This window comes from Pteropus medius, unplaced genomic scaffold (assembly GCF_902729225.1).
Source record: "Pteropus medius unplaced genomic scaffold, Ma_sr-lr_union100, whole genome shotgun sequence".
In the NCBI taxonomy this organism is placed as follows: Eukaryota; Metazoa; Chordata; class Mammalia; order Chiroptera; family Pteropodidae; genus Pteropus; species Pteropus medius.
The window spans coordinates 20,063,107-20,088,775 of NW_024351730.1; the positions used below are offsets into that span (position 1 = coordinate 20,063,107).

A 25,669-nucleotide genomic window follows, 5' to 3' on the forward strand; every position below is an offset into this window, starting at 1 on the left:
GATACTTTATTTCCTATGTTTTCTCCTAGATGTTTTATGGTTTTAGGCCTTACATTTAAGTCTTTAACCCATTTTGAGTTATTTTTGGTGTATATGGTATAAGAGAGTGGTTCGGTTTCATTTTTTTGCAAGTAGCTGTCTGGTTTTCTGAATACCACTTGTTGAAGAGACTGTCATTACTTTAGAGTATATTTTTACATCTTTTCTTATAGTTAGTTGACCATGTAATTTGTTCCATTGATCTCTGTATGTGTTTTTATGCCAGTGCTATACTGTTTTGTTATTATAGCTTTGTAGTATACTTGGAGGTCCATTCATAGATGAATGGATAAAGATGTATTGTGTGCATAGAATATTATTCAGCAATAAAAAATAATGAAATATTGTCATATGCAACAACATGGATGGATCTAGAGGATATTATGCTAAGTGAAATACCATATGGTTTCACTTATATGTGGAATGTAAAACCAAAATAGACTCATAGAAACAGAGACCAAAGTGATGGTTATCAGAAGGGAGGTGATGTGGGGATGAGTGAAAAGGAAAAGGGGAATATATTTATATAATATTGTGATAAATTTACATAGTGACAGATAATTACTGGAGTTGGTGGGGTGATCACATTTTATGATATGGAGGTGTAAGATCACTGTATTGTACACATGAAACTAATATAAATCAATATAGGATTATATGCAACTACATTTAAAAAATAAATTAAAAAAAAAAACTTGCTTCCAACAATGTGGCCGTCTAGATCTTCTGAAAGACAATCAAAAAAGAACAACTAAGTTCTGGATAAAAGATAACTTTTGGTACATTCCTAGGCTTTCTAAAAATAGACATCTTACATTTCTAAAAATAGAAGAAAAATTATTATCTAGAGGAGGGGCTGGCAAACTACAACCCTTAGGCCAACTCCACATTTCCATTTGTTTTTGTAAATAAATTTTTATTTTAACAAAGTGTCACACTCATTTATTTATGTGTTGTTTCCTGCGACTGCTTTCAAGTTAATGACAGAGTTGAATTGTTGCATCAGCGAGCATATAGTCTGTAAAACTGGAAATACTTTCTATCTGATTCTTTACAAGAAAACAACAGTTTCAGGAATATTATAGTGTTTCTGTATATTCAGCATTCATTTTCCCCTATTATTCACCACTTACACTACTATGGTACATTTTTTACACATTAATGTATTAATATTGATACATTATTCTTAACTAAATTTCATACTTTATTAGAATTTTTTGAGTTTTTTACTTAATGTCCTTTCTTTGTACCAAGATCTCATCCAGATACCATGTTACATTTATGAGTTGTGTATCTTTAGATCCCTCTAGACTGTGATGGTTTCTCAGATTTTCCTTTTTTTTTGATGATGTTGACAAAACAGTTATGCTGGTCATATAGCGTGTATATTTTCTTTCAGTTTGGGTTTATCTGATGTTTTCATCCATGATTTTACAATGATTATAGGTTTTGGGGAGAAAGGCCAGCAAGATAAAGAGCCATTTCCGTCATATATCAAGGATCTCTATTATCAACCTGTCTGATCATTGATGATATTAACTGGCTGGGGTAGCATTTGCCCAGTTTCTCTACTGTAAAGTTTCTCTCTCATCCTTACCCTACCCATAACCCCTTTCATACTTTTTAGAAGAAAATCACAATGCAAATCCCACAATTAAGGGATGTGATAGAAGTTACACATAGTTAGTTGAAATTCTTCTGTATAGGATATTTATCTATTTTCCTCCATTTAATTATTTATTCAATCATTTACTCATATCGGCGTGGATTTGTGGATATTTATTTTATACTGTTGGTTATAATTCAGTACAATTTTATTTATTTTGTTGCCCAAATTGAATTCTCAGGTATTTTAGTCACATAAAAAATTCTATTGCATTGGTTCAAATTATGTGCAATTATAACCCTCATAAATAAATGCTTACTGAGCACTTCCTAGTTCTAACATGGTATCAATTAATTAGTTAGTTAACAAGCATTTATTAAGTGCTTCTAAGTATCTAACATTTGGCCTGAAAGCATTATTCAGGAGATTTAATGATTTGGAAACCTTAAACACTAAGGTAACCAGAAATCTCTAGCTTTCTTAGAAGCATGGAACATAAGCTACACTGGCTGTCCTTGTGTACCTCACCATATGGTACTATCCTAGTTCTTCATTTCTAGCCCACACACACTTTAAAACCACTTTGAGAAAGATTCCAAAAAATATTAAGAGGGTTAAAGAGTTTATTTGAATTTTAAGCTAGATCTCAACCCCCTTCCTTCTCCAAGGAAGTTACAGAAATGTATGGACAAGCTGGGGCGGGGGGGGAATGTGATTGGTCCAAACTTCAGTCAGGCCAATTTGGAATATGTTGGTTTACCAAGAACTAAAGTTAGAAAGATAAGTGAGTTTATTCTTATTTAGTTACATGTGGGTGACACCAACTATGAGTTTTATAAATTATGAAATTAAAAAGCTTTTATTATATAATTTAAGGTTAAATTAAAAAAATCATGACAAAATGGTCATTTAAGAGATAAATAACAATTGTTGCCTTCAATGATTTAGATTCTGTTTCTTATTCCACCACAACTAATCTTAACATTTCTCAAAACTCTTCATTTTTTTATAATGCAAAACTGTTATACTTTTTTTAGAAAAATTAGCTTTGATTCTTAAAGATTCTTGAAGAGGGTGTTCAGAAATTCCTAGACTTTTCTCAGAAAAGTAAGAAAACAAACCTTTTTTATTTCTCCTTAGAGCTGACCTTCTAGGTTAGGAATTAAGGATATAATATTCTACTAAAAGCCCATAGTAATATTTTCATTATCTTGTGTGTCATCTGATTCAGATAAAGGAAGCACTGACATTTAAAAATAAATGTAGTATAGGAAAAAAGTTATCAATAGAATGAATATAGAAGAATAGAAGACATAAGCCAAAACAATTTTATGTAAAAAATAATTTTTTCCTTTTGTTGTTGTTTTATTTTATTGGCAAATATCACGTTATTTAAAACTTTAATTTATAGAGCTTACATTAACTGCATTATGTGTAAGACAGAAGAAACTCTAAAGTATAATTATTTTAAATTAGCTGAAGACACTCAAACATAAATAACACTCGGGAGTATTCATAGACATCTGGAGATCAGTTCAGTTATGGCCAAAATTTACATTAGATTAAGGTAAACTCCAAATTAAACCATTTTCTAAAAAGTGAAAAAATTCAGGAAGGAAATAATAGGTATAATTATGTTCCCAAATTTACTTATTTATTTTTGTTCTTTTTCCCACTGTTTTCAAAGTTCATATATATAATAAAGGTACTACTAAATGAGAAAAAAGCTAACATAACAATAAAGAATTTGAAATGCTTGATTATTTTTAATGAGTCTCTGACAAGTCAAACTATCTCTGTATTACTATATCATTCTATAGATTATAGCTTTGTGTAATATTTGTAAAAATAAGGCAAAAGAGGAGAAGTAGAAAGAGCAGAAGGAGGAGATGGAGAACATGAAAGAGAAGGAAAGGAAGAAGATAAAGAAAAAGAAAAAGAAAACACAAAATGAAAAGATAATAGCAGAAAAAAATCCTTTAGGTTTCTTTATATGAAGATCTCAATAATCATGTGAACTTGACTTTCAGATGACTCCTTCTCTACCAATCTCATATAAGAAACTTTGATGAATGATGAGAAGAAAGCTTTAATCTAAGATATTTAAGAAAACTCTTCTTAGATCTCAGTCCTTAATTTCAGTGTAGACCCCTTCATTTGCTGCTCATAGTGCCTGTCAAATTTCTCATTCAGGGCTACTGTAAAGTGATTCTTCCAGTCCCCTGCTATCCCTGTAACAAAAGAGAAAAACAATGCATATCAGGTCTTCAAGCCAGAATCATGAAGTTTTCTAATATTCATCATTGTCATTAATATCTAATCAAATTTTATTCTTGTGACTATCAATTATAAGAACAAAATATATACCATAACTAACATACATATTTGAGCTTGCACAGAAGTATTTGTTGTGATTGTTAAAACAACAACAAACAGCATTTTTTTTTCTTTGACTCTTCCCTCTAATGTTACTTCACTGAATTTTCTTCTCCAATTTCCTCTCAAATGTTGGGGCTTCTAAGATGAGATCCATGTTTTACCCATTTCCAAAGTATTAAATATTATCTTCATGCTGATAACACTCAAATCCAGATTTTTGTTTCCATATCCAAATGTCTACATGATATTGTCACGTGGATTCCATACAAGTATCCCAAATTCAACTAGTTCAAAAGTTAATTCATTTTCTTCCCCATCAAATTGTGTTTTATTTATAATAGTCTGATTAATGGTAACACTAGGTATCTAGGGCATAAACTTGGAAGCTGTCCCCTCGACCCCTACATCTATTCTTTATTTATATTCAGACTTCGTTCATACTCATTACCTTCATTCCATTTCTGCTGCACTGGCAGAGAAACTTCTCAGTGTTTTCCACCTGGTTTATTACAGTAGTCTAGCAGGCCCTTCTCTTTTGCTTTTCATCACATCCAACCCTCCCCTGGCAGAAGGAAGTCACTTGTATTTTAAATTAGTCAATAATTCACTTACCCCTTTGGGTCAAGAAGCTCTAAACTTTCCCAGTGAAATAATCCAAAAAAGCAAAAGAGAGAAAATTTGTGTCCTGGGTAGGGCCTCAGGGTATAGCAGTAAGTAGCCCTTAACAAGCATGACAATTAAATTCTAATGTTTTATCTTAAAAATATATGTGCGCAGTATGGGAAAAAAGACTGAGATAATCTAAGAAATGGATCATTAAAATGTAATCTGTGTGTTAACTCTCTTTTCAGGGGTTCCCTGTTTTTACCCAGTGGCAGGTTTGTTATTCCTATTATTTTAAAAATTCCCTAGCCTTCTCACTTACAATTTAATTCAAAGAGCAAGATTTTATCTATTCTGTTTCTAAAAAAAAAAAAGATATTTTCTCACTTTTTTCCTCAGTGCATAACAGTATCAGTAAGACCAGATGTCCTAATACTCTACATATCCTACATGCCTTTGGATTTATAAACTGACTATATCTCATCAGACTACGCCTTTTCTCAATAGAATGTCATTTCATTGCAGTTTGATTTTTTGCTAAACAGAGCCATATTTGCTACTATGGGCTTTGAAACTTAGTATTTTTTATCAGTTTTATTGTATAATTGACATACAAAGAACTGTACATATTTAATATATATATAATTTGATGAATATGGACATTTGCCACTTAGTCTTGAAAAATGCCTGCCACTTGGTCAAGGAAAAACTGACTAATTATTCAAAGCTTGTTTCCTCATCTCAGATAATAATAAAAGCTCATTTCTGAGTCTCTGATTAAAGTGTAAAGATAATTTGAATTTTTAAATTATATATGTTTATATAACGTACATGATAGAGCATCAAGGCACACAGGCTTAATAAATGATAGTAGAATGTGCTATTAGTGCTGGGGTTGAGGCTGTAGTGACTGTTGGTTACTTTAAATATAATATGCTGCATATTCTAAGTAATCATCAGTAATAGCAAGTTATTATTAGTGTTAGTAATAGTATTAGTGTTTTATGCCTCTGAAAAACTGGTAACTCAATAGAGTCCTCAAATGTGAAATAGCTCTGAAGAAAACAGAATCCACAGGCATAAATAATCTTCAATAGGTGTTTGCCTATAGCTATTTCAACTTGTGACTTTTTATAGCAATAGAGGCTAATCTCATGATTAAATCACCTTTTCTCATGAAAGGCGATATTTTTTGGTTCATGACTTCGTCCGGTAATGTTGTGTAATTGGTAAATGGATTGTTTTTCATCTCTTGGAATGAAGTATGTTGTACAATCTTGTCCACAAGCTCCTCTGATGCTTCCTTTCCAAGGAATTGTATCAATTTTATCACCTCTCTTCTGATATCCTAGAGAGAAAAAAATAATTGTTTTGAAGACTCAATTAATAAAAATTGGATACATTACTATTTGAATTAAAAAAGGGAGAGAGAGAAAGATTTATCATTTTTCCCTCCACTGGTATTGGAATTGGGCTTCTATTGAGGAAAAACACTTCTCGGGGAAGTGGTATTTTTTTAACTTCTCTAAGCATAATTTTCCTCATTCATAAAATGGACATAAAAGACACTTCACACCATATAATTTCTTCCCCATATACAAAATACCACTTTCTTACACCATATACAAAAACCACTTTCTTGTATCATATATAAAAAATAAACTTAAAAAAGAACAAATACTTAAATGTAAGACTTGAAATAATAAAACTTTTACAAGAAGATATAAGCATTAAACTCTTTGACATGAGTGCTAGCAATACCTTTTTGGATATGTCATCTGTTAGGCAAGGGGAACAAAAGTAAAAATAAACAAATGGGACTACATTAAACTAAAAAGCTTCTGTGCAGTGAAGGAAACCATCAACGAAATGAAAAGACTGAATGGATGAAGATATTTCTAAATAATATAGTCAATAAGAGGTTAATATACAAAATATATAAAGAACTCATGCAACTCAACATTGAATACGAACAATCTGATTAAAAACTGGGAGAAGACATGAATGAATAGACATTTCTACAAAAAAGACATACAGATGGCCATAGACATCAAAAGATTCTAAATATTATTAATGATCAGAGAAATGCAAATCAAAACCACAGTGAGACATCATCTCATACTTGTCAGAATGGCTATTACCAAAAAGTCAACAAATAACAAGTGTTGGCAACGATGTGGAGTAAAGGGAACCCTCATGCACTGTTGGCGGGAATGTAAATTGGGATACCCACTAAGGAGAACAGTATGGAGACTTCTCGAAAAATTAAAAATAAAACTACCATACAACCAGTGATTTCACTTTTAGGTATATATCTGATGAAAATGAAAACACTAATTCAAAAACATATATGCACCTCTATGTTCATTGTAGCATTATTTACAATAGCCAAGATATGGAAACAATATGAATGTCCATTGATAGACAAAAGGATAAAGATGTGGTACACATACACACACAAGAATATTACTCAGCAATGAAACAAGGAAATCTCACCATTTGTGACAGCATGAATGAAACTAGAGGGTATTATATTAAGTGAAATAAGTCAGAGAAAGACAAATACTGTATAATTTCACTTACATGTGGAATCTAAAAAAAAACATGAACAAATAAAAGAAACAGATATATATGCAGAGAACAAACTGATGGATACTAGAGGTGAAGAGAGTGGGGAGATGGGTGAAAAAGGTGAAGATGAGTAAGAGGTACAAACTTCCAGTTATAAAACAAATAAGCCATGGGGATGTAGTGCACAGCACAGGGAATATAGTCCATAACTTTGCATATTGATAGATGGTTATTAAACTTCATAGTGTTCATATTGTAAGGTATATAAATGTTGAATCACTGTATTGTACACCTGAAACTCATATCATACAGTATGCCAACTATACTTTAGTAAAATTTTTAAAAAAGATACTTCAAAGGTTATTAGAACACTAAATGATATGATGTTTGTAAAATACTTATTGCAGACTTTGATGCATAGTACATGCTTAATAAATAAATATCTATGAATATTTATATACACTCTCAAAGACTACAGTCCCCTGTGATAGATCAAGTTTTGAGTTGAAAATATGCAGGCAAATTCAATTTTTCTCCTAATTTATTGGTGTAACTAGTGAAAAATGAAATAGAAAGATTAAGAAAATGTGTAAAAAGTCAAATATTCAACATGTAAAATCATCTGTAATATATGAACTATAGCTACAAATATCTCCATCTCTATCTATGTCATTCCTACAGTGTACTCTATTATCTAGATTAATCACTCGAGGCAATTATTTATAATACAAGCTATAATGCTAATTCTGGTGTGTAGTTTCCTCTACATAGAATGCTGTTCTCAAATTCTCTGTCTTACCATTATAGCTTGCCTATTAAACTTCAGCATAAGTATCACCTTCTTTGGGATGATTTCTTTGACTATTCCAATTTGAGTTAGATAACTCTGTTTTCACTCCCATAAATTTTCATATAAGTCTATTGTGCTATATCATTATTCTCATAATATTTTATTTACTTGTCCATCTTCCACAAAAAAAAGGTTGTGTCTCTATGTATAATGCTTACATGTCTTATTCTGTTTCTGTTTGATATATTGTAGAAACAAGAGAACATTTGCTTATTTATTCTTAGGCTCTTTATTGATTCAGATATAAAGCAAATCTAAACCTGGTCCTTATTAACCAAAATGGGGAGTGAATTGACTTAAACAATTTTTTTCTTTTGAGGGGGGGCACAGGTTGAGATGATTGGATTAACTAATAAATTTTGTTTGTGTGCCTTTTAAATTTACTGTCTTCAATACTCTAGTTACAGAACATGGTATTAGATAACAATAACTACAGATGATGGCTGTTTCTCATTCAAATGTGTTCTAGTGTTAAATTCTATAAAGAAATTATAATTCAACTTCTAAAATATTACAATTTTATTTTAAATGTGTTTATCAAAACAGCTCTGGGATTACAGCAACATGGGTTTTAATAATTGTACAAAGATGTGAACAAAATGTGGATATCAATTGCTTTCTTGATGCTAATGAAGGAAAGAAGACATTTCTCGTCTTTTAATAAAGAGATTCAGTATTTTGTCTGTCTTTTAAAAAGTTATTTAATATCTGTGCTTTAAAGAATAAAAATGAATACAGCACCCATTACTTACTACCCAATTTATGGAACAGAACATTCAAAATTTATTGAATTTTTTCATTTGCAAGTTCTCAACTGCCTTCCTCTCAAGTTCTAGTTCCATTCCCACAAACGAGATCAACAAAAGACCTGCTGGCCTAAATTGACCTAATCAATTTTGTGCTTTACTTTATAGTTTTGATATTTATGTGTATATCTCTAGACAACATTGTATATGCTTTTATTTTACCCAATTGATGTATATATTTGAAGTTTATTCCTCTACTGCAATATAATATTTAATAGGAGTACACTAATATACACCATGTATTTATTCTTCAGTTATTTTTGTATTGGAATTATTTTTAATGTTTAAATTTATGGAGAACAGTTCTATGAAGATTTTTGTACATATAACCTAATGTATACAAGTCAGTTTCTCAAGAGTATATATCTCCTAATGAAATTTCTGGGTCTTAAGTTATGTATGCTTTTTGTAGGTAATAAGTTGTTTCCATAATGTTTGTATCTTTTTACATTACTATCAGCAGTGTGTTACTTCTTACTAACCCACATCCCTAATGTTTATTATTGTTAGACTTTTTAATTGTTGTCAGTCTAGTGGGTGTGAAATGGCATCTCATAGTAATTTTTATTTTGAATTATCCTGATTACTAATGAAGCTAGAGAAAAACTAGATTATAAAGACATTTTGAGGCCATCAGACTTTTGCATATTACTGTTCCAAGCATTCTTTTTTCTCATTTTTGAAAATTTGAGTTGATATATGTGAGACCTTATCATTCTATCCTACATAGCCATTATTCTTTTTCTAAAGTATTCTATTTATCTCAGTGTGGTAACTTCTATGGAATTACCTTAGCTTCATCTTCCACATTACTAATCCATGATTTAGCCATGTCTTATTTGTTATTTAAACCATCTCCTAATTTCCAATTTTAATTTTTTATGATTTTAGAAATTACTTTGCTATTTTTTCCAATCTGACTTCTTAATTTTAGTAGCCTCTTGATTTTTTTGTAAAATTTTTAATTTTTTCTTTTATTTCTTTAACATATTAAGCACAGTTATTTTGAAGGTCTTATCTAATAATTCCAAGATCTATTTGAATTTGGAGACCAGTTGACTTTTCTTTTCCATTATGATTCCTTGTGTATATGTGTCTGTGTGTGTATTACGTGTTTGTTGTTGTTTTACTTTGTTTTAGAAACTCAAGTTCTTTCAAATTTTAGCTTTGGTAATTTTGTAAGGCGTGGCTTTAAACATTTATTCACAGAAGATTTTTACTTACTAGCTTTAAATTTGTGCTAAAATATTTGAATTGTAACTTTTGAAGGTGGCTACATCATTTATTTAAAGGAAGATTTTGTATTTAGAGTGTTGTCAAATTCTAACATTTAGAAATTACTAAGTTGCCCATATGTTTTCAGTTTCTCACCTCTTTCATGTCTTCATAGAAAAGAAATAGCACATGTGGATTCTTTCTCAATTCCCACCAAGATTTTGTATGTTCATACCAGGGCCCATAAGGAACTAAAATTAAAGATAAAAACAACATAAGGGCATAGTATCATCATTATACAGCTTGAAAATGAGTGTTAAAACAATAGTAGCAACAAATAAATATAAATAAATGATCAAGGAATGAAAACTAGAGGTCACACTTGTTAAGCAAATTTCCCTGCAGTGAGGCAAATTATGTTGAATAAACCATATACAGAAACATATCCTCAACTTCATGATGGCATGGTTTATGGCATAGAGAAAAAGTGAAGGAAATCTCTCTTCCATCAATTTGATTCAGAGCTTATGAAAGCATTTTTAAACTGGTGTGGCAGTGTGTGTGTGTGTGTGTGTGTGTGTGTGTGTGTGTGTGTGTGTGTAAAATCTGCCAATGAAGGGAGTTGAGTTTGTGAAACTATCAACATTTACACAGTAAGAATTCAGTGTAGGTCTCAAATTTGCCATTTATAAATTAGGCTTGGCAAATGAAACTATCAAGCATGTACTGGTTTATTACAGCAGTTTCTCGATAAGGGGTGTTCTCTTAAGAAACTTTAGTGTCATTCTCATTCTTAAAAAGTTAGAAGATTTTGGAGATGATATGTTATGAACAATTGTTGTTTCTTCCTTTCTCTTTCCTTATCTTCTTTCATGGGTATACAAGTGTTTCATGCAATAAGAAGCTGACTGAATGATATAATATTGTGTGAGTGAAGTATTCTGCTTTACATTAAAGCATTGCATACCTCTTCTGTTCTTTGACTTTATTGACAATTTTTCTTTACAGAAAGAGTTATATAATGATATTTATATAGTGATTTTATTCATCTATTTTCTGGAGGTGCAACCTTATCTTTCTCTGCCTTACTATGTGGATTTGATGATCTTGAGGGATATATTTTATTCATGATGCTTTTATATTTTATTCATGATGCTTTAACATAAATTTCCCAAAAGTAGCAACAGACGTAAAATACATTCTACTTTTAGTATATGTAAAAGTAGAATATATTTTACTATATTCTAAGCCTATGCTAAGCCTGATGAATATATTCTACTTTTATTGAGTCAACATTGCTTTCTATAGATATAAAACTTGCATGGCATCATTTTTCTTACAATTATTACTACAGGATGACAAAGGCCTTCCTCAGTTAATATTAAAGTCTCCAGAACCGTTTCTTCCTCAAATCTGAATATTCAGTTGTTTTAGTCTGGAGTTAAATAAAAAGGCAAAATTTTCCCAAATTTTTGTCCAAGTAACTCTTGTACTGTTCTGAGAACTCTAGCTGAATCATTCAGATTGTACACTGAGTAAAACGAGTAAGGACTTTGTAGATATTCAGTCTCCTTTGTGCATTCTGGCCCCTTGTAGCACCTAAAAATTTTCCTTGGAAATAAACGGGCATTCTCTCTCCTACATTCTCTTCCCCCTCTTAACCAACAGAGTTGTAATAACAATCTGTGAAATATCTTTCTAATTAAAAAAAAAAAAGACAAGAGAAAGAATTGGACACCCAACCGTTACCTCCAACTCCCAAACATACTTCTGTACATTTATTTTTAGGCATTGAACTGAACTGTCCATATTTTGCAATTTGTCATCCACATCTGGAAACCCTATGCTTGCTCTAAAGTTCAAGGGCATCTAGAACTTCTGTGTTTTAGTTAAGGATCAGGCAAGATCACACACCAGGAAAGACAACAAAACTTTTTGATCAGAGATGCCATTTGTTTTGTACCATGTACTTTGAAAGAATTTAAAGAATAGGAGCTGTTCTTACCTTGTCCATCCATGAATTTCTCCACAAACTCTGGAAAAGATCCAGGATTTGGATGATCAGTTACCATTAGAAAGAAGTAGTAATAAGAAACAGCTACATCTTTGGCATTCCGGCAAAGGTAAATCATCTAAGAAGGTAAAAAATATTAAATTACCTATTTTTTCAAAGATGGTGCCATTAAGATTTAAAAAGAAAACATTTATGCTTTTCAACTATAAATATAATATACGTTCATTTTAAAAAGTGTATAAAATTCTAAGAAAGAAAAATTTTTGATAACCTGAGGCGACAGCATCTTTTGTAGTGTTATTTAACATTTGTTCTCACTTTTTCATTTTTATGCCACTTTCACAATATAACACCTCGTTTGAGTATCACAATTCCATTAATACAAATTGGGCCAAATAGATTATTATCCCCAATTTATAAATGAAGAAAGTAAACTGAAATTAGTCAGAATACATTATTGAGAATAAATCAATGAGAGTAATGATTCGGTAAATCATTCATCAACAATAAAGTCCCCCAATCTTTATACTATACCAACATTCTGTACATAAAGAAAAAAAAGTCCTGTTGTTTCCTTACTCACAATCTTAAAAAAAAAAGTTTATGAGGGTCTGTATGCACACTGATCTTAGTAAAAATGTAATCATATATTTTCATGTAATCTTATATCAATAAAATATAATCACAAACACGGAGTTTCTGTTTTACCTATGGAGGAAACACCAAAAATTGACAATCAGAAAGCATTGGGTTTAGTTGCTAGTTTTGGCACTAAGAAATTCTATCATCTTGTGCAAAGTGCCAATCATTTTGGACCTAAATTTCTATCTACTAAACAAGTCAGTTGGGTCAGATCTCTATTGTCTCTTTTAGGTCAGATACTCAATGCTGCAGGAAAAGTTCTGCAAAAGAAAACTCCTTCTCCCTGTGGTCGTCCACTTCAGACCTCAGGCACCTGAGCAGTACCACCGGGGAAGTCTGCTCTTGACTTCTCCACTGTTGATTGGATATGATTAGGCTCATTAACTTATCTTACTAAAGTCTCAAACAATTTTAAAGAAATCTTCTATTTTATTCTTAGAATTATGGATCTCAATTTTAAGATCCCACTATAAAACCTCCAATTACTAATGAACAAAAGCAAACTTTCTTTTTCTTATCAAAGCTATTATTAGCTGTTCTGAACTTTTCCAATTTACAACTCTCCCTAGTTCTTTTTGCCTACCAGTTGAATGGAACTCTGTCACTATATCCATGAATTTATTTCAGAATTTTCACCCCTTTGATTTTTTCTTGCTATTACTTCTGTCTTAAATATTCTCTGCATGTCAAAATACTATCCATATTTAAAGTTTGGCTCCCAGTTTTCCATGAAGCCTTTTATTCTTCCAGGCTGGAGGGCAGGACAGCAAAAGCAATCCCTCTTCCCCCAAACTTTCATTGATTTCTCTTATATTTATTTTGGCAGATCCTATTCTATACCCCAAACTTTTTAGTGCACATGTTTTTCCTTACTAGATTTTAGTAAAATCTAGCTCTTTCTTGAAGATATATTACTTTTACCACAGCTCTCAGTTTACCGTAATTCACTTGATCATAATTCATCTTTAAAATACTACATACCTCTCCTAGCTGATGACGTGTCTAAGTTTGCGATCATTCCCTTGATTTAATTAAAAGATTTTAACACCTGCCTCATAGTATCACTATTCCAAATCCTGTCATCATCCTGTGAAATTTTAGTATTTGTATGGATGATTCATCTGATTCTCTAGGTTCTTATACTCATTGATCATTACCTCTATTTTACGTCAGCCAACCACCTTTATAATCAGATTGTGAATCTTGTCAGTATCTTAAAGATTTCAGTTCTGGTGCCTTATCCTGCAGCATCCCGTTTTCTTCCAAGAAAGTTCTGCTCTTCCCTTCTTCCCTATCAGTTATTTCCAATATACCTTTCCTGCAACCACTCCTAGGCCTCAAATCTATTGCCCTCAATTATATATTATCTATTAACCTGTTTTCCCGCACTTTTTTTTTATCACTTATATTTTCTGATCCACACCTTCATACATACTTTTACTAATAGTCTCAATCCATCTGTCTTCTTGTTCTCCAGTGAATCATCTTGGGAATACTCAGAACATAAATCCATCCAATTATTTACTACTTTTTGATGATCTCTGATATGGTAAGAAGTTTTGTGAAGATGGAGACTATTGTAAAAGCATAGTATCTATATTCATTTGAAAAGTTACCATCAAGACTATAATCCATTCTTCAAAGGGAAAAATATCTTGAAAAAATGGTAATAACACATTTAGAAAATATCCTGAAGACCATTTATGTATGGAATTTCAGCAGAATGTATGTGGACTAGCTAAGATTATTTAGGATAAAAGCAAACAAACAAACAAGAAACATTGAGATCTACAGAATTTTGGACCATGGATCTCCAGAAAAGATCAATTATATCATGTAATATCAAAGCACAAAATGGACATGTTTCATGACTGTGATAAATCTATTTTTTAATTAGTAATGATGGCATATAGTACTTTAATATCTCATATGCGTAGCATGGGTCATAGTGTATCCTAAAAAAAGCTAGAAAAGATGTTAAGGAACAGCTTCAGTAGTCCAAGACTTAATGTTTTGCCTGTACTTTGGGATTACTCATATGGATTTTTCTAAAAAGTGAAACTGATCATGTTATTCATCAACTTAACATGTCTATAACTCCTCATTATCATCAAATGGAGTCCAAACATATTAACTTGCCTTTGACATCTGTGATAATCAATCACTAGCTTATCTTCCTTCACTCATCCAGCCTATATGTACATTTGACTGTCCAGCTAAACCAGTTTCAAATCCCCACTGGGTTGCCTCTGGGATTGTATAGACGAACCACTATACATTCTGCAAATATTAGCTGAGATATTATTTGTTCCTGATGCTTTCCCCACCCTCAAAGTCTAGTCTAGAATTCTTCTCTTACTTGACCTATGACGATGCATCGTCTGTCTTTTCTCCTCAATGGACTAAGTGCTTATGAAGACAAGGATTTCATGTCTTGTTAATTGTCATATTGGTGGTACATAATAGGCAATCGGTAACTAATTATTATATGGTATTTGTCAGGTTTATCCTTTTCTAGTTTATTCGCATTCCTCAGAGTACCAAGCACAAAAGTTTGCAAAGGGAATACATTCAATACAATCAGTAATAACAACAAATGTAAAAGTAGCCACCATTTATTGTTTACAAAATACTAGGCACTATGTTAGGCAGTTTACAAGCATTATTTCATTCAAAATTTATAGCAGCTCCATGAGGAAGATGCTATTATTATCCTTCTCTTACAGATGAAGAAACTGGCTTAGAGAGTTTATTTGTATTTTGGTTTTTTTTAGAATCACCTCCAGAGTTGGAATTGAAATCTAGACACTCTGACTATACTGACTATAATTTACATTTATGAAATATTTATAGATTCAATGAAAGAATAAACAAACAAGTATGTATATGACACAGTTATGATTTGATCATTCTAAAATTTATTTGAGTTAGATAAACTTTTAAGAATACTTGACTTTGGTCACCTTACAGTTCTTTTCCCAAAATGAGGTTGGAAGAAGCTTCACTGACAGATGAGTCTTCACTATTCTAGGAGATGCCATGTGTTTTAATTGTTCTATTCCTGATTTTTAAAAAAATAAAGGTTAGATAACCTTGAAAATTATAAATATTCATATGGATTTTATAGGAATTATTAAAATAGAAGTAACTTTAAGATTCTATAATATTAATAATAATAATAATAATAATAATAATATATGCTCACTATGACCAAAGTTTTGATAGAGGAAATAACAGAAAAACAATATATTCAAATAAAATTTTATCATTTTAGAAAAATTATTATTAACATTTTGGTAAACAGCTTTCTATATAAATATACCTACCTATATGCCCAAACCCACGGCCATTCAAATACCACACACAGAGGTAAAGTTTTTAATATTTTCTAATTACTGTTTGTTTTCAATGTTTTAGACTAAAACTGCAATATCAGGAAATATATGACATCCTAAATTTTTAATTAATTTTATAGTGTTAATATATCATTTAAAAATATTCTTTTGTGACAAATATTTATGGTGTTTCTGATTTTTTTGCAACAGTAAAACAATCTGTAATGAATATCCTTTTGCATAGATCTTTAAAAAATGTATGGATATTTTCTTAGTGTTTAAAATATTATCACATTTAGCCCATAGAGAGATAAATGCTCACATATTACTAGACTCTACTAAAGATATATAAGACCTATTATTCACTCTGCTAGGCACATAATATACCATAAACTCTGTCAAGATTTAAATTGAAATTTACATGCTTTGCTATCTAGAAGACATAATACTAATTTTCACTCTTGCTTACAGTCTCTTTCCTACATCTACACTTTAAAATATATGTATATACTTTTAAAATCAACTTAAACATTACCATTCATCACCTCTTCTTTTCTGCATTCCAGGAAAGGTATTCGATTAAAAATGACATCTCTTTTGCACTTTTCCACATCACCCTCTTTATAGATCAGGTCTACAATTTCACTAACCCAGGTTGTACCTGTAAAAATTAAACAATCTCGAGTCTCTTATTGACAATGTTGGGCTGATGATAGAAGGGATGAATTTATAGCTGGATAAAGTAGAATGATATCAAGCAATAGTATTTGAAAGATGTCACAATGGTCACGGGACTCAAGAATTATTTTCTGTAATATTTAATCTTATAATACTCTAAAATAACTTCAAAAAATAAGAATGAATATTATAGTAAAACATACCTGTGATAGGAGTTTCACTTTGTCCATGATAAATTGTGACATTGTACAAGATGATAACAATTTGGATCTAAATTTTTATCTTTGAAAAGTAAAGAGACTTGAATAACAGAAGGTATACTCAAGCATTCTCTCAACCACAAACTTTACTGATGGCTTCTTATGCCTCAAGTTGAGTGTTAGTTCGGAGGATACAAAAAAGAATAAATCTGGTCCCTGCCCTATGTTGATTAAAGGTCCTTTGAAGAGTCAAAAACAATGTTCAATAATTACATTTCTTTTTTTTTTTAATATTATAATACAGTGGGCACAGGGATTTAAGGGACTGCAAAGGAGGAACATCTAATTCAGTGTGCTGCTGCTGATGCAATGTTTCAACAAGAAATGCCTTTACAAGAACATAATAATTGAGCTTAGCCTTAACAAGTTACTGGCATAAATTCAACTATTTTGTGAGGTAGGGAAGAGTTTTACCAGGCAGAAGAACTGTCTTTTTTTTATTTATTTTTTTTTATTATAGGTCAAATACTGAAGAGTAGTAGAGTGGTGAGGAAAAGAACTGGAAATAGATTGTAAAGTCTAAATCAAAGAGTCTACCTGATGAGGCTATAGACAAGAGACAGCAAGCATAAAATGCCTTGTAGTTCTAACTAAAGAGTTAGAGTTATGTGTGCGGCTCAGTTATAGGTACATTTAGTGAACCAAATGACTAAATGACTAAAAGGCTTGACATAATTTAAATAAGAGAACTACAGGCATTTCAGTTCATACTAAAATGACTAAAAGGTTTGACATGATTTAAATAAGAGCAAGATTATCAGGACTGTGTTTTAGAAGAAGTGGCAGAGTAAATAAAACAATGGAGTGAGGAGTCAATAAGAGAGACTAGACACTTGTAAGAGATTGACTATGAAACATGTCTATAAGACAAAATGGGAAAAAATTTTTGATTGATTGAATGTGGGAGATGAAGAAGCAAGAAGAAGTGAATCTGAAATAGCTTTCAGGTTTCTTCTTCAGATGACTGGTATTGAATTGACATTGATTCTGACAGGGAAGAGAAATGGAGGAACAGCTGTAGAGTCAGAGTAGCCAGACATATTTAGTGTTTGACATATTTAAGTACTAAATGGAACACCAAGAGAGAGAAATCTGAATTGAACCATTCTAATTCCTTAAGGTCTATGATTATACGACTCCGACTCCGAACTAAAATTAACGGTTGAGCTAATCTCAGAAAAAAAGGATGTTGCTTAAAAATAAAGTTATGGAAGCTACTCTTCTTTAATAAATCTACTGCTTGGCTTAAAAATTGATTAATTAATTAAAAATAAAGTTTTGGAGATAGACTTATAAAGAGAAACTGGTTAGCTAAAAAAGATGTTTTTAAATCTGTGAAAATTACTTATACTCTGTTTATACAACAATACCAATAATGACATAAGGTAAACAGTTAATAGTTTTAAATTTTAGTTATGGTTCAATACTCATCCCTCTATATCACATAATTTTCTAAAGTGGCCAACAATGCCCATTTTTTAATGCACGGCTCAGTTATAGGTACAGATTATAGTCTTAGAATAGAGCTATTATATGTCACTTTTTCTGTCTGTATCAAAACTACTATATCTGTCCTTATTTGACATGGAGAATATGTGTGCAGGAAGTGAAGAATTTATATTTACCATTCAAGGTAGGTTTGTCATTTCTAGGAGAAAAGGAACAACTTAGACATAACAGGGAGACTTACCAGATTTAGGATAGGTGGCAATGACAAGATCATCTGGTCTTGCCTCAAATGCCTCCACATCATCCCAATATTTGACAAAATCTTTATACATTAGAATTCCATGGACTCTGCCAAAGTATTTAAAGTAGTCATGTTTGGAAGAATCCATCATAGAGTGATACACTGAAAGAAAAAAAAAAAAGACATGTTTTTCATTTGTATTTACTTCAAAATATTTTAACAATAATAGCTCTGTATACTGAGTTCTCTTGTCTATCATTTCTTACCTATTGAATGTATGGGGTAAATGTATTTTAAAGAAGTATATAACACAGTCTTGGTGCTTTAAGAGTTTCTAATCCTATTAAGGAGATCAGTCTAACATATAAAAGAATGATAAAGCACAAGACTTTATAAAGTAAAATGTTTAAAACTGCAAAAATATGTAATACATTTATATTATCATAATAAATAAATATTTATTTATTTATTATATTCATATTATGTATACATAATATTTATATATAATAAATTTTGTAATGAATGAAAATGATAGAGGCTTCAATTTTTCTGTCGAAATTGCTAGGCATAGAAAAAGACTAAAAGGTTAAGAAATACAACAACATTTTGGCAAAGAATCACTATGATTAATTATGTCTACATTAAAAGCAATGAAGGTTGACGGTCCCATTTGATGGCTGTCACCAGATCTCAAAGTCAGAGCTTCCTTAGTTCCTGAATATTTTTCATTTAAGGAAAAAATTCAAGTGCTTTGTGAATGTATTTAGAAGATGAAATTAATGGCACTGTAATGGATATCTAAGACAAGGATTCTTGAGAGTACAGAAGATTCCTTTGTGACTTCTGACATTACCTTTACTTTTCTCTCTCACTTAATCATCAGTAAAGTAGTAGACACTCCCATTGAGTGATTTGTCTGAAAGTTATAAAGTTAAAAAAATGGTTGTCATTTGATAATTCATCTCCTGATCCTGTGACAACCCATTTCGTGTTCAGGGTTAGTTGTAGAATGTTTAATTAAGCAAACTTTCTTTCAACTTCTTTTATTACCATTTCCCCCCAACTTACTCAATTTTGAGTTTATGATCATAGAATCTCAACAAATTTTGTCTTTTTTTAACATTATCCTTTCTAGACCTCCTTTTTATTCACCCTTGCTTCAAGAGCTGCCTGGTGAGTTGTTAAGCACTCACATATTTGTGACTCTGTAGCTTTTATTGTGTTTTTCAGAGAGTTTGTATTATAACAACAGGAGACTCTTGTAAGCAATAGTTCTTTTAGCCATCTATTGTGTTTCCTTTAATATAGAATCTCAATCTGTGAGAGGAGCATTGCAAAGAGGAGATAAAATTAGTAGATACCGTAATAAATAGATTAACCCAAAGGAAAAAATATCAAATGGTAAAATTTTTAAAAGATAAGTGTCCTACAAATCAAACCAAATAATTAGACCATTGATGTATACTGAATGCTTCTTCTAGTAGTTTTTTCCCCACTACATTTCTAGGCTGCACATTACAGAGGAAAACTTTCAGTCTCTGAACTCTCTCATCAACATCTGACACTAAAACCCATTGATTCCATCTCTGTTATTTTCCTCCATATTCTATCATTATGGTCACTGCCCTACTTAGAAACCTCTCCAACCATTGATTGAATATGAAAATAGCCTTCCAATTGTCCTTCCTGTAAAAAATGTGTATCTCCTCTTTCTATAACCACTAGAGAAAGGAAAACAAATGTTATTTACTTACTTTGTGCCAGATTTAAAAGGCTTTATTTTAAAATCTTATTTATAAGTCACAAGTTTCTATGAAAAAGCAGACATTGTTACCAATTAGGTTAAGTTTGTTCTGCATGAGACTCCTTGAGGATGGAACCATATTTGTCTTATATAAGGAAGGATAAATATTCACATGTTTATGCATACATGTAAACATGTGCATATAACTATTCTTATTTTTGACCCAATTGTTAAAAATTTAAATAATATAGAGAAAATGAAAGTTCCCTCTTTACTCTCAAAAGATAATCACTCTAAATAGCATTGTATTTATGCTTCCAATTATTTAAAGATATATTAAAATTTACACACTTATATATATGCTTTGTACTATATTTCACATTAATTTGTAACCTATTATTTACTGAACTATATAATGTGGACATATTTAGGTGTTGATATGTAAATTCTCTTATTCTTATAAATGACACATAGTAGTCCATAGCATGAAAGTAACAGAGATGATCCAATTCTTTAATGATAAAAATTCCTGTTTTATCTAAGTTTTTTGAATTAAGTAGTACTTAATGTTTTTGAGCATATGTATTTTCACACATTTTTTTACAGTGCCAATAGAATTACTAAAATAAAAATTATGCACATGTAAGGTACTGATAAATATTTTTAACAAATCACTGAAATGTTGTACAAATTTGACAGTATATGAAATTGCTTTTTTCTCACATCCTCACCAGTACTGGAATTTATTCATTGTAATCTTTCATAATTGAATATATACATTTACATTTATATTTCATAGATATTTTGTAATTTTTTATGTTTTCACATTTTGTAAATTTATTGGTTATTTTAATCATTTTAACTCATTTTGCTCATCAGGAATATTGCTTTTTCCTAACTGATTTATAGTTAGTAATTTATTAATGATTTATATGTCGAGGATATCTGTAGTTTTTCCACCTTTTTAACGATATATAGAATCTTATTGTTCATATTATCAAATGTGTTAAATTTTTGCCTTATGATTGATATGGTTATCTAAATATTTAAATGTGCTCATATAATGAGAAACACATGTATTAAAAGTTTATGTATTTATATTAATTTATATAATTAATGTGTACATAATAGCAAATAGTAATTAAAAGTATGGGTTCTAAAGTAGACCATCTTGTTTTAAATCCTAGCTTTGCTTTTGGAAATTGTATGATCTTGGCAAATTAATTTGACTGTGCTCCATTTTTCCCGTCTACAAATTGAGGATGATAACAATGATAATACCTGAAAAAATTATCAGGAATTAAATGAGTGGATAAACCTGGCCAATTACAAATGCTTAATAAATATGAGCTTTTGTTGTTATTATGCCACATCTATTCGATAATGTAGAAGAGTCAGACACTTGGACTCTCTCAGTAACAGTACACATTATATGGTAATATCCCTGTTGAAAGCAGAGGAGATATTTGTTGTCCAAAAAATGACCAAGAATGTTAATGTAAAGTTATCCAGAGAAATTCATAGTCAGTGATCTGTTTTTTTTGTTGTTGTTGTTTGTTTGTTTTTTACTGGAGAGGGTAAAAATGTCCAATGCGAATTTTGAATTTTGTTCCTGTTTATTTGTCTAAAGTTCTCTGGGACAACCTGGTATGTGATTCATTTCATTTGGGCCCCAGATTGCACAACAGAAGAGAGACACAATAAAAGAGGTTTTTTTATTTGTTTGTTTGTTTTTAACAACAAAACAGTTTAACATGTGTCTTGAAAACCACAGAACAACACTTGTCATGGCTGTTATTACCCTAAGGGAAAAGTATCCCAATCCACAGAGAAACTCAACTTTTTCAAAACCTCCCTCTCAGATATACCAGATATAACATCACCAAGATTATATTTTGATTGAAAATCAGTCTTGTTGATAAGTCAGCTTGTTTCTCAAAATGTCTGTTGCTCTCAGAAAAAAGAAAAAATGTGATGAAAGTCATAGTTCGCCCAGCCTACTGATTTGTTTATTCATGTGAACAACTTTCTTGGTGTTCTGCCAAGTCTGTAAGAATTGGCTTATGGTCAATTGAGAGTAGCCAACTTATCATTAAAGAGTTGGCTGACTTTTGACTGCCCCTTCATGATCAATTTTAGACTCAGAGTTAAACCTGGTTGCATATAATAAAATTTCTTTCTTTGTTTAACTACTTTTGGTAAATTATCTCATATCACAATGTATGGACACACCCTCTAGCTGCTCTCTTCTTTCTCAAAAGGTGTATTTCACTTAGAAATTGTCAATTTTATTCTCTGAGTATGTAGGTTACCTTTGTCTAGAAACATCAACAAAACTATGGTTAAAACTGTGATTAATAAATTCAATTGAATTCAGAAAGAGTTTCTTCTTCTTTTTCTCTACATTTCTTCTTTTCTTACTCTTTTCTCTTCCCACCTTTTTTTTTTTTTTTTGTCCTTTTCTCCTCTATCCTCAAGCCTGCCTTTCATCAAGCAAATACTCTCTGTGTGAGTTCCTACTTTATCCCCAGGCTATGATACCATGATAAGTACAGATACATAAGGCTCACTCAGTCCTCACCAGTTTGGACTTACTTGGATTTGAGTAAAGTAGCTAAAACCAGAGAATATCCTTTTGTACATTATTCTATCTCAGACCTCAAAACTGTCATAAAGTAGATGTTCAAAAGCACTCATTAAATTGGTTGAATCAAATCTCTCTAAGTTCTCTAGTTTCTACTAAGACTCCTAAATAAAATAGATACTATCCTGCTAAAGATCTACCAGTCAATGATTTACCAAAGACTTGTATTTCTGTTGTATTTACCCAAAGTCTCTCACTTAAAAGTGACAGTAATGTTTGTATGGCCCATGGTAGTTAATAGGCAGCTTCTGACATATTTCACACAAGTAAACACCAGAAGTCAGTCTTCATGCTGTTTCTACCTTGCTTGCTTTGTTTCCTCATCAGTAAAATTGAGAACATGTACAGCAAGAAAGACTTACAAGGTAACTATGATACTGCAGTTTTATATTAAATCTCTTTAAACAGCAAAGGACTACATAAATGCAAGGTGTTATTTTTAATGACACACAAGTGATTTAAAAAGGCTTTAAACACCTTACATTATTAGCGACTAGAGTATTGATAAAGACTTTATTCTTTCTGCATTTCTTTTTTGAACAGCTTCATGCTATACAGTTTGCATTTATGTTTCCTACATCTAAATCTAAATATTAACATCAGTAATAATAATAAAAATACAACCTGTCCAGATGATCCAGTAAAAGAAACCGGGTGATCCAATGTAGTTTTCCTCAAATTCCCACTCAGATTTTAAACTGCAAAAAAAGATGAGAACCACTTGTGCATTTGGAATGTTTCTGAGGAGCTTTTATTCCAAAGGCCAGAGAAAGGGGCGGAGATTAATTTGTGGGGCTTGGCTTTCTGAAGTCTGTGATGCAATGGAGTAACACAAATATAAATACATACCTCCAAAGGGATTCAACTACACACAGTTATACTCATTCCTACAGAGATGTAGAAAGGCTCTGCTATTATTTTTTATTCTTGGTTCAGAATCAAATTCTTAGATCTGCCAATAGAAATCAGTAGGTTGGGGAGAGGGAGGGAGAGAAAGTGAAAGGGAAAATGAGGGAGAAGATTGGAGCAAAATATAAGACAGTTTAGGAAGAGAAAATCTCTTTACTCACTCACTGATGAATAATAAAATGAGCAATGTTGACCTTCAAAAGAATAAACTTGCTGAGGAGCGAGAGGAGAGAAGAAACTGACAGGGAAGAAATAAGAGGTAGTGAGGACACTGGATCAGCAGAACTAGCTCATTTTACTAAGACCTGCCAAAGAAAGCTTTGTAGTACTTCGTTGTGTCCTAACAAGACTATTGGCAAATACCTTCTATTTAAAATCTTTGTCTTTAGCTCTTAAGCAGCCCTGAAAATCAAAAACAGAAGACAGCTCAGGAAAGAATGCAAACATCACTCAACTTCATATTATTATCTTAAAAATCTCATTTCTCTCTGCTCCCAATCCCATGCTTAATGCAAAGTTTAGTGTGAAATTTTCAGGTAAAATTATCTATTAACATCATTGGAATTTACATAAGAAGATGAGAAAAATAAAAGGACAAGGGTTTATGGAACCCGTGAATCTGCCACCTTTCTTTTCGAGTCTCTGTACCTACTCTGTCTTCCACTGAGGACATTCTCCCTGACGCCACACCTCCTCCATCCCCATTAAACCTCCAACCCCGTTCCAAACCTGATCAGTTCTCATTTGTCTCTCAATTTTAATTACATTGCACTTCCTTTGAAAGGCTTTTTAGTGACTCTAACAAGACTGAATATTCCTCTGAGTGACCTTTAAATCCTATACTTTCTCTTAAATTGCCCTATTACACTGTTCTGAGGTTCAAATTTGCTTGTCCATCTTCCTTTTTAGAGAATTTGAAGAGAACTTATTAGATTGTACATAGCTTAAAAACTTATTAGACTATAATTAACACACTGAATGGCATTTAGAGTCTAGGTATAGAACATATAGTAACTGAATAAAAGTGGCTGATGTGTTCAAGAAAGATAAGAGAACCATAATTGTTAGTTATAGAAGATATTACTATTCAACACTACCCAAAGTAAAAAAGAACAGTTAAGTGATTTCTGAGATACAGGGCATTTCATGATAGAAATTCAAGGTGGTGTGTGGGAACTCAGGGGCTCAAAAATACATTTTATATTATTTGGCTTTATATAGTTGGTCATTTAATTTTTATATTTATTTAAGTAAAATGTGTTAAAACATTTAATCTTCAAATATACAAATTTATTATGGACTATAATTTTTTTAAATCTGTTTCATAGCTTATTTTTTTATTTGTATCAATTTTTTAAAAATTTTATTAGTTTCAGGTATACAGTACATTGGTTAGACATCGATATAGTTTATAAAACAATTCCCCTAATTGCTCCTTCTCTCCTCTGGTTTTCCACCTAGCCAACATATTAACGCTAACTGCATTACCTATTCCATGCTCCTCATCCCCATGACCATCTATCAACTACTAATTTATACTTATTTAACCCTTCACCCTATCCTTTCAGCCTCCCAACCCCCTCCCTTCTGCCTGTCACTAATTGTCCTCTATATATGTGAGTTCGTTTTTGATTAGTTTGTTCTTTTTGTTCCTTAGATTCTGTATATAAGTGAAATCATATGG

At 31.3% G+C, this 25,669-nt stretch overlaps 1 protein-coding gene across 1 annotated transcript; it reads right to left on the bottom strand.

Annotated features, from left to right (window-relative positions):
• Nucleotides 1–2,656: 2,656 nt before the first annotated feature.
• Nucleotides 2,657–23,838, bottom strand: LOC120588161 (sulfotransferase 1E1-like). The gene is made up of 8 exons (XM_039845367.1): nt 23,701–23,838; nt 18,689–18,850; nt 16,596–16,721; nt 15,689–15,786; nt 12,075–12,201; nt 10,226–10,320; nt 5,795–5,975; nt 2,657–3,876 (listed from the first exon to the last, which is right to left on the bottom strand). Exons 2-8 carry the CDS (start codon nt 18,837–18,839, stop codon nt 3,764–3,766), a joined length of 891 nt encoding a protein of 296 aa, XP_039701301.1. The 5' UTR covers nt 18,840–18,850; nt 23,701–23,838; the 3' UTR covers nt 2,657–3,763.
• Nucleotides 23,839–25,669: the final 1,831 nt, after the last annotated feature.

Excerpts from the sequence above, each read along its gene's own strand:
- LOC120588161 (XM_039845367.1), bottom strand. The coding sequence starts at position 18,839 with ATGATGGATTCTTCCAAACATGACTACTTTAAATACTTTGGCAGAGTC. Across the intron at positions 16,722-18,688 it reads TGCCACCTATCCTAAATCTG|GTACAACCTGGGTTAGTGAA; the intron begins GTAAGTCTCCCT and ends TAATTTTTACAG. Across the intron at positions 15,787-16,595 it reads AAAAGAAGAGGTGATGAATG|GAATAGAACAATTAAAACAC; the intron begins GTAATGTTTAAG and ends TTTAAAAATCAG.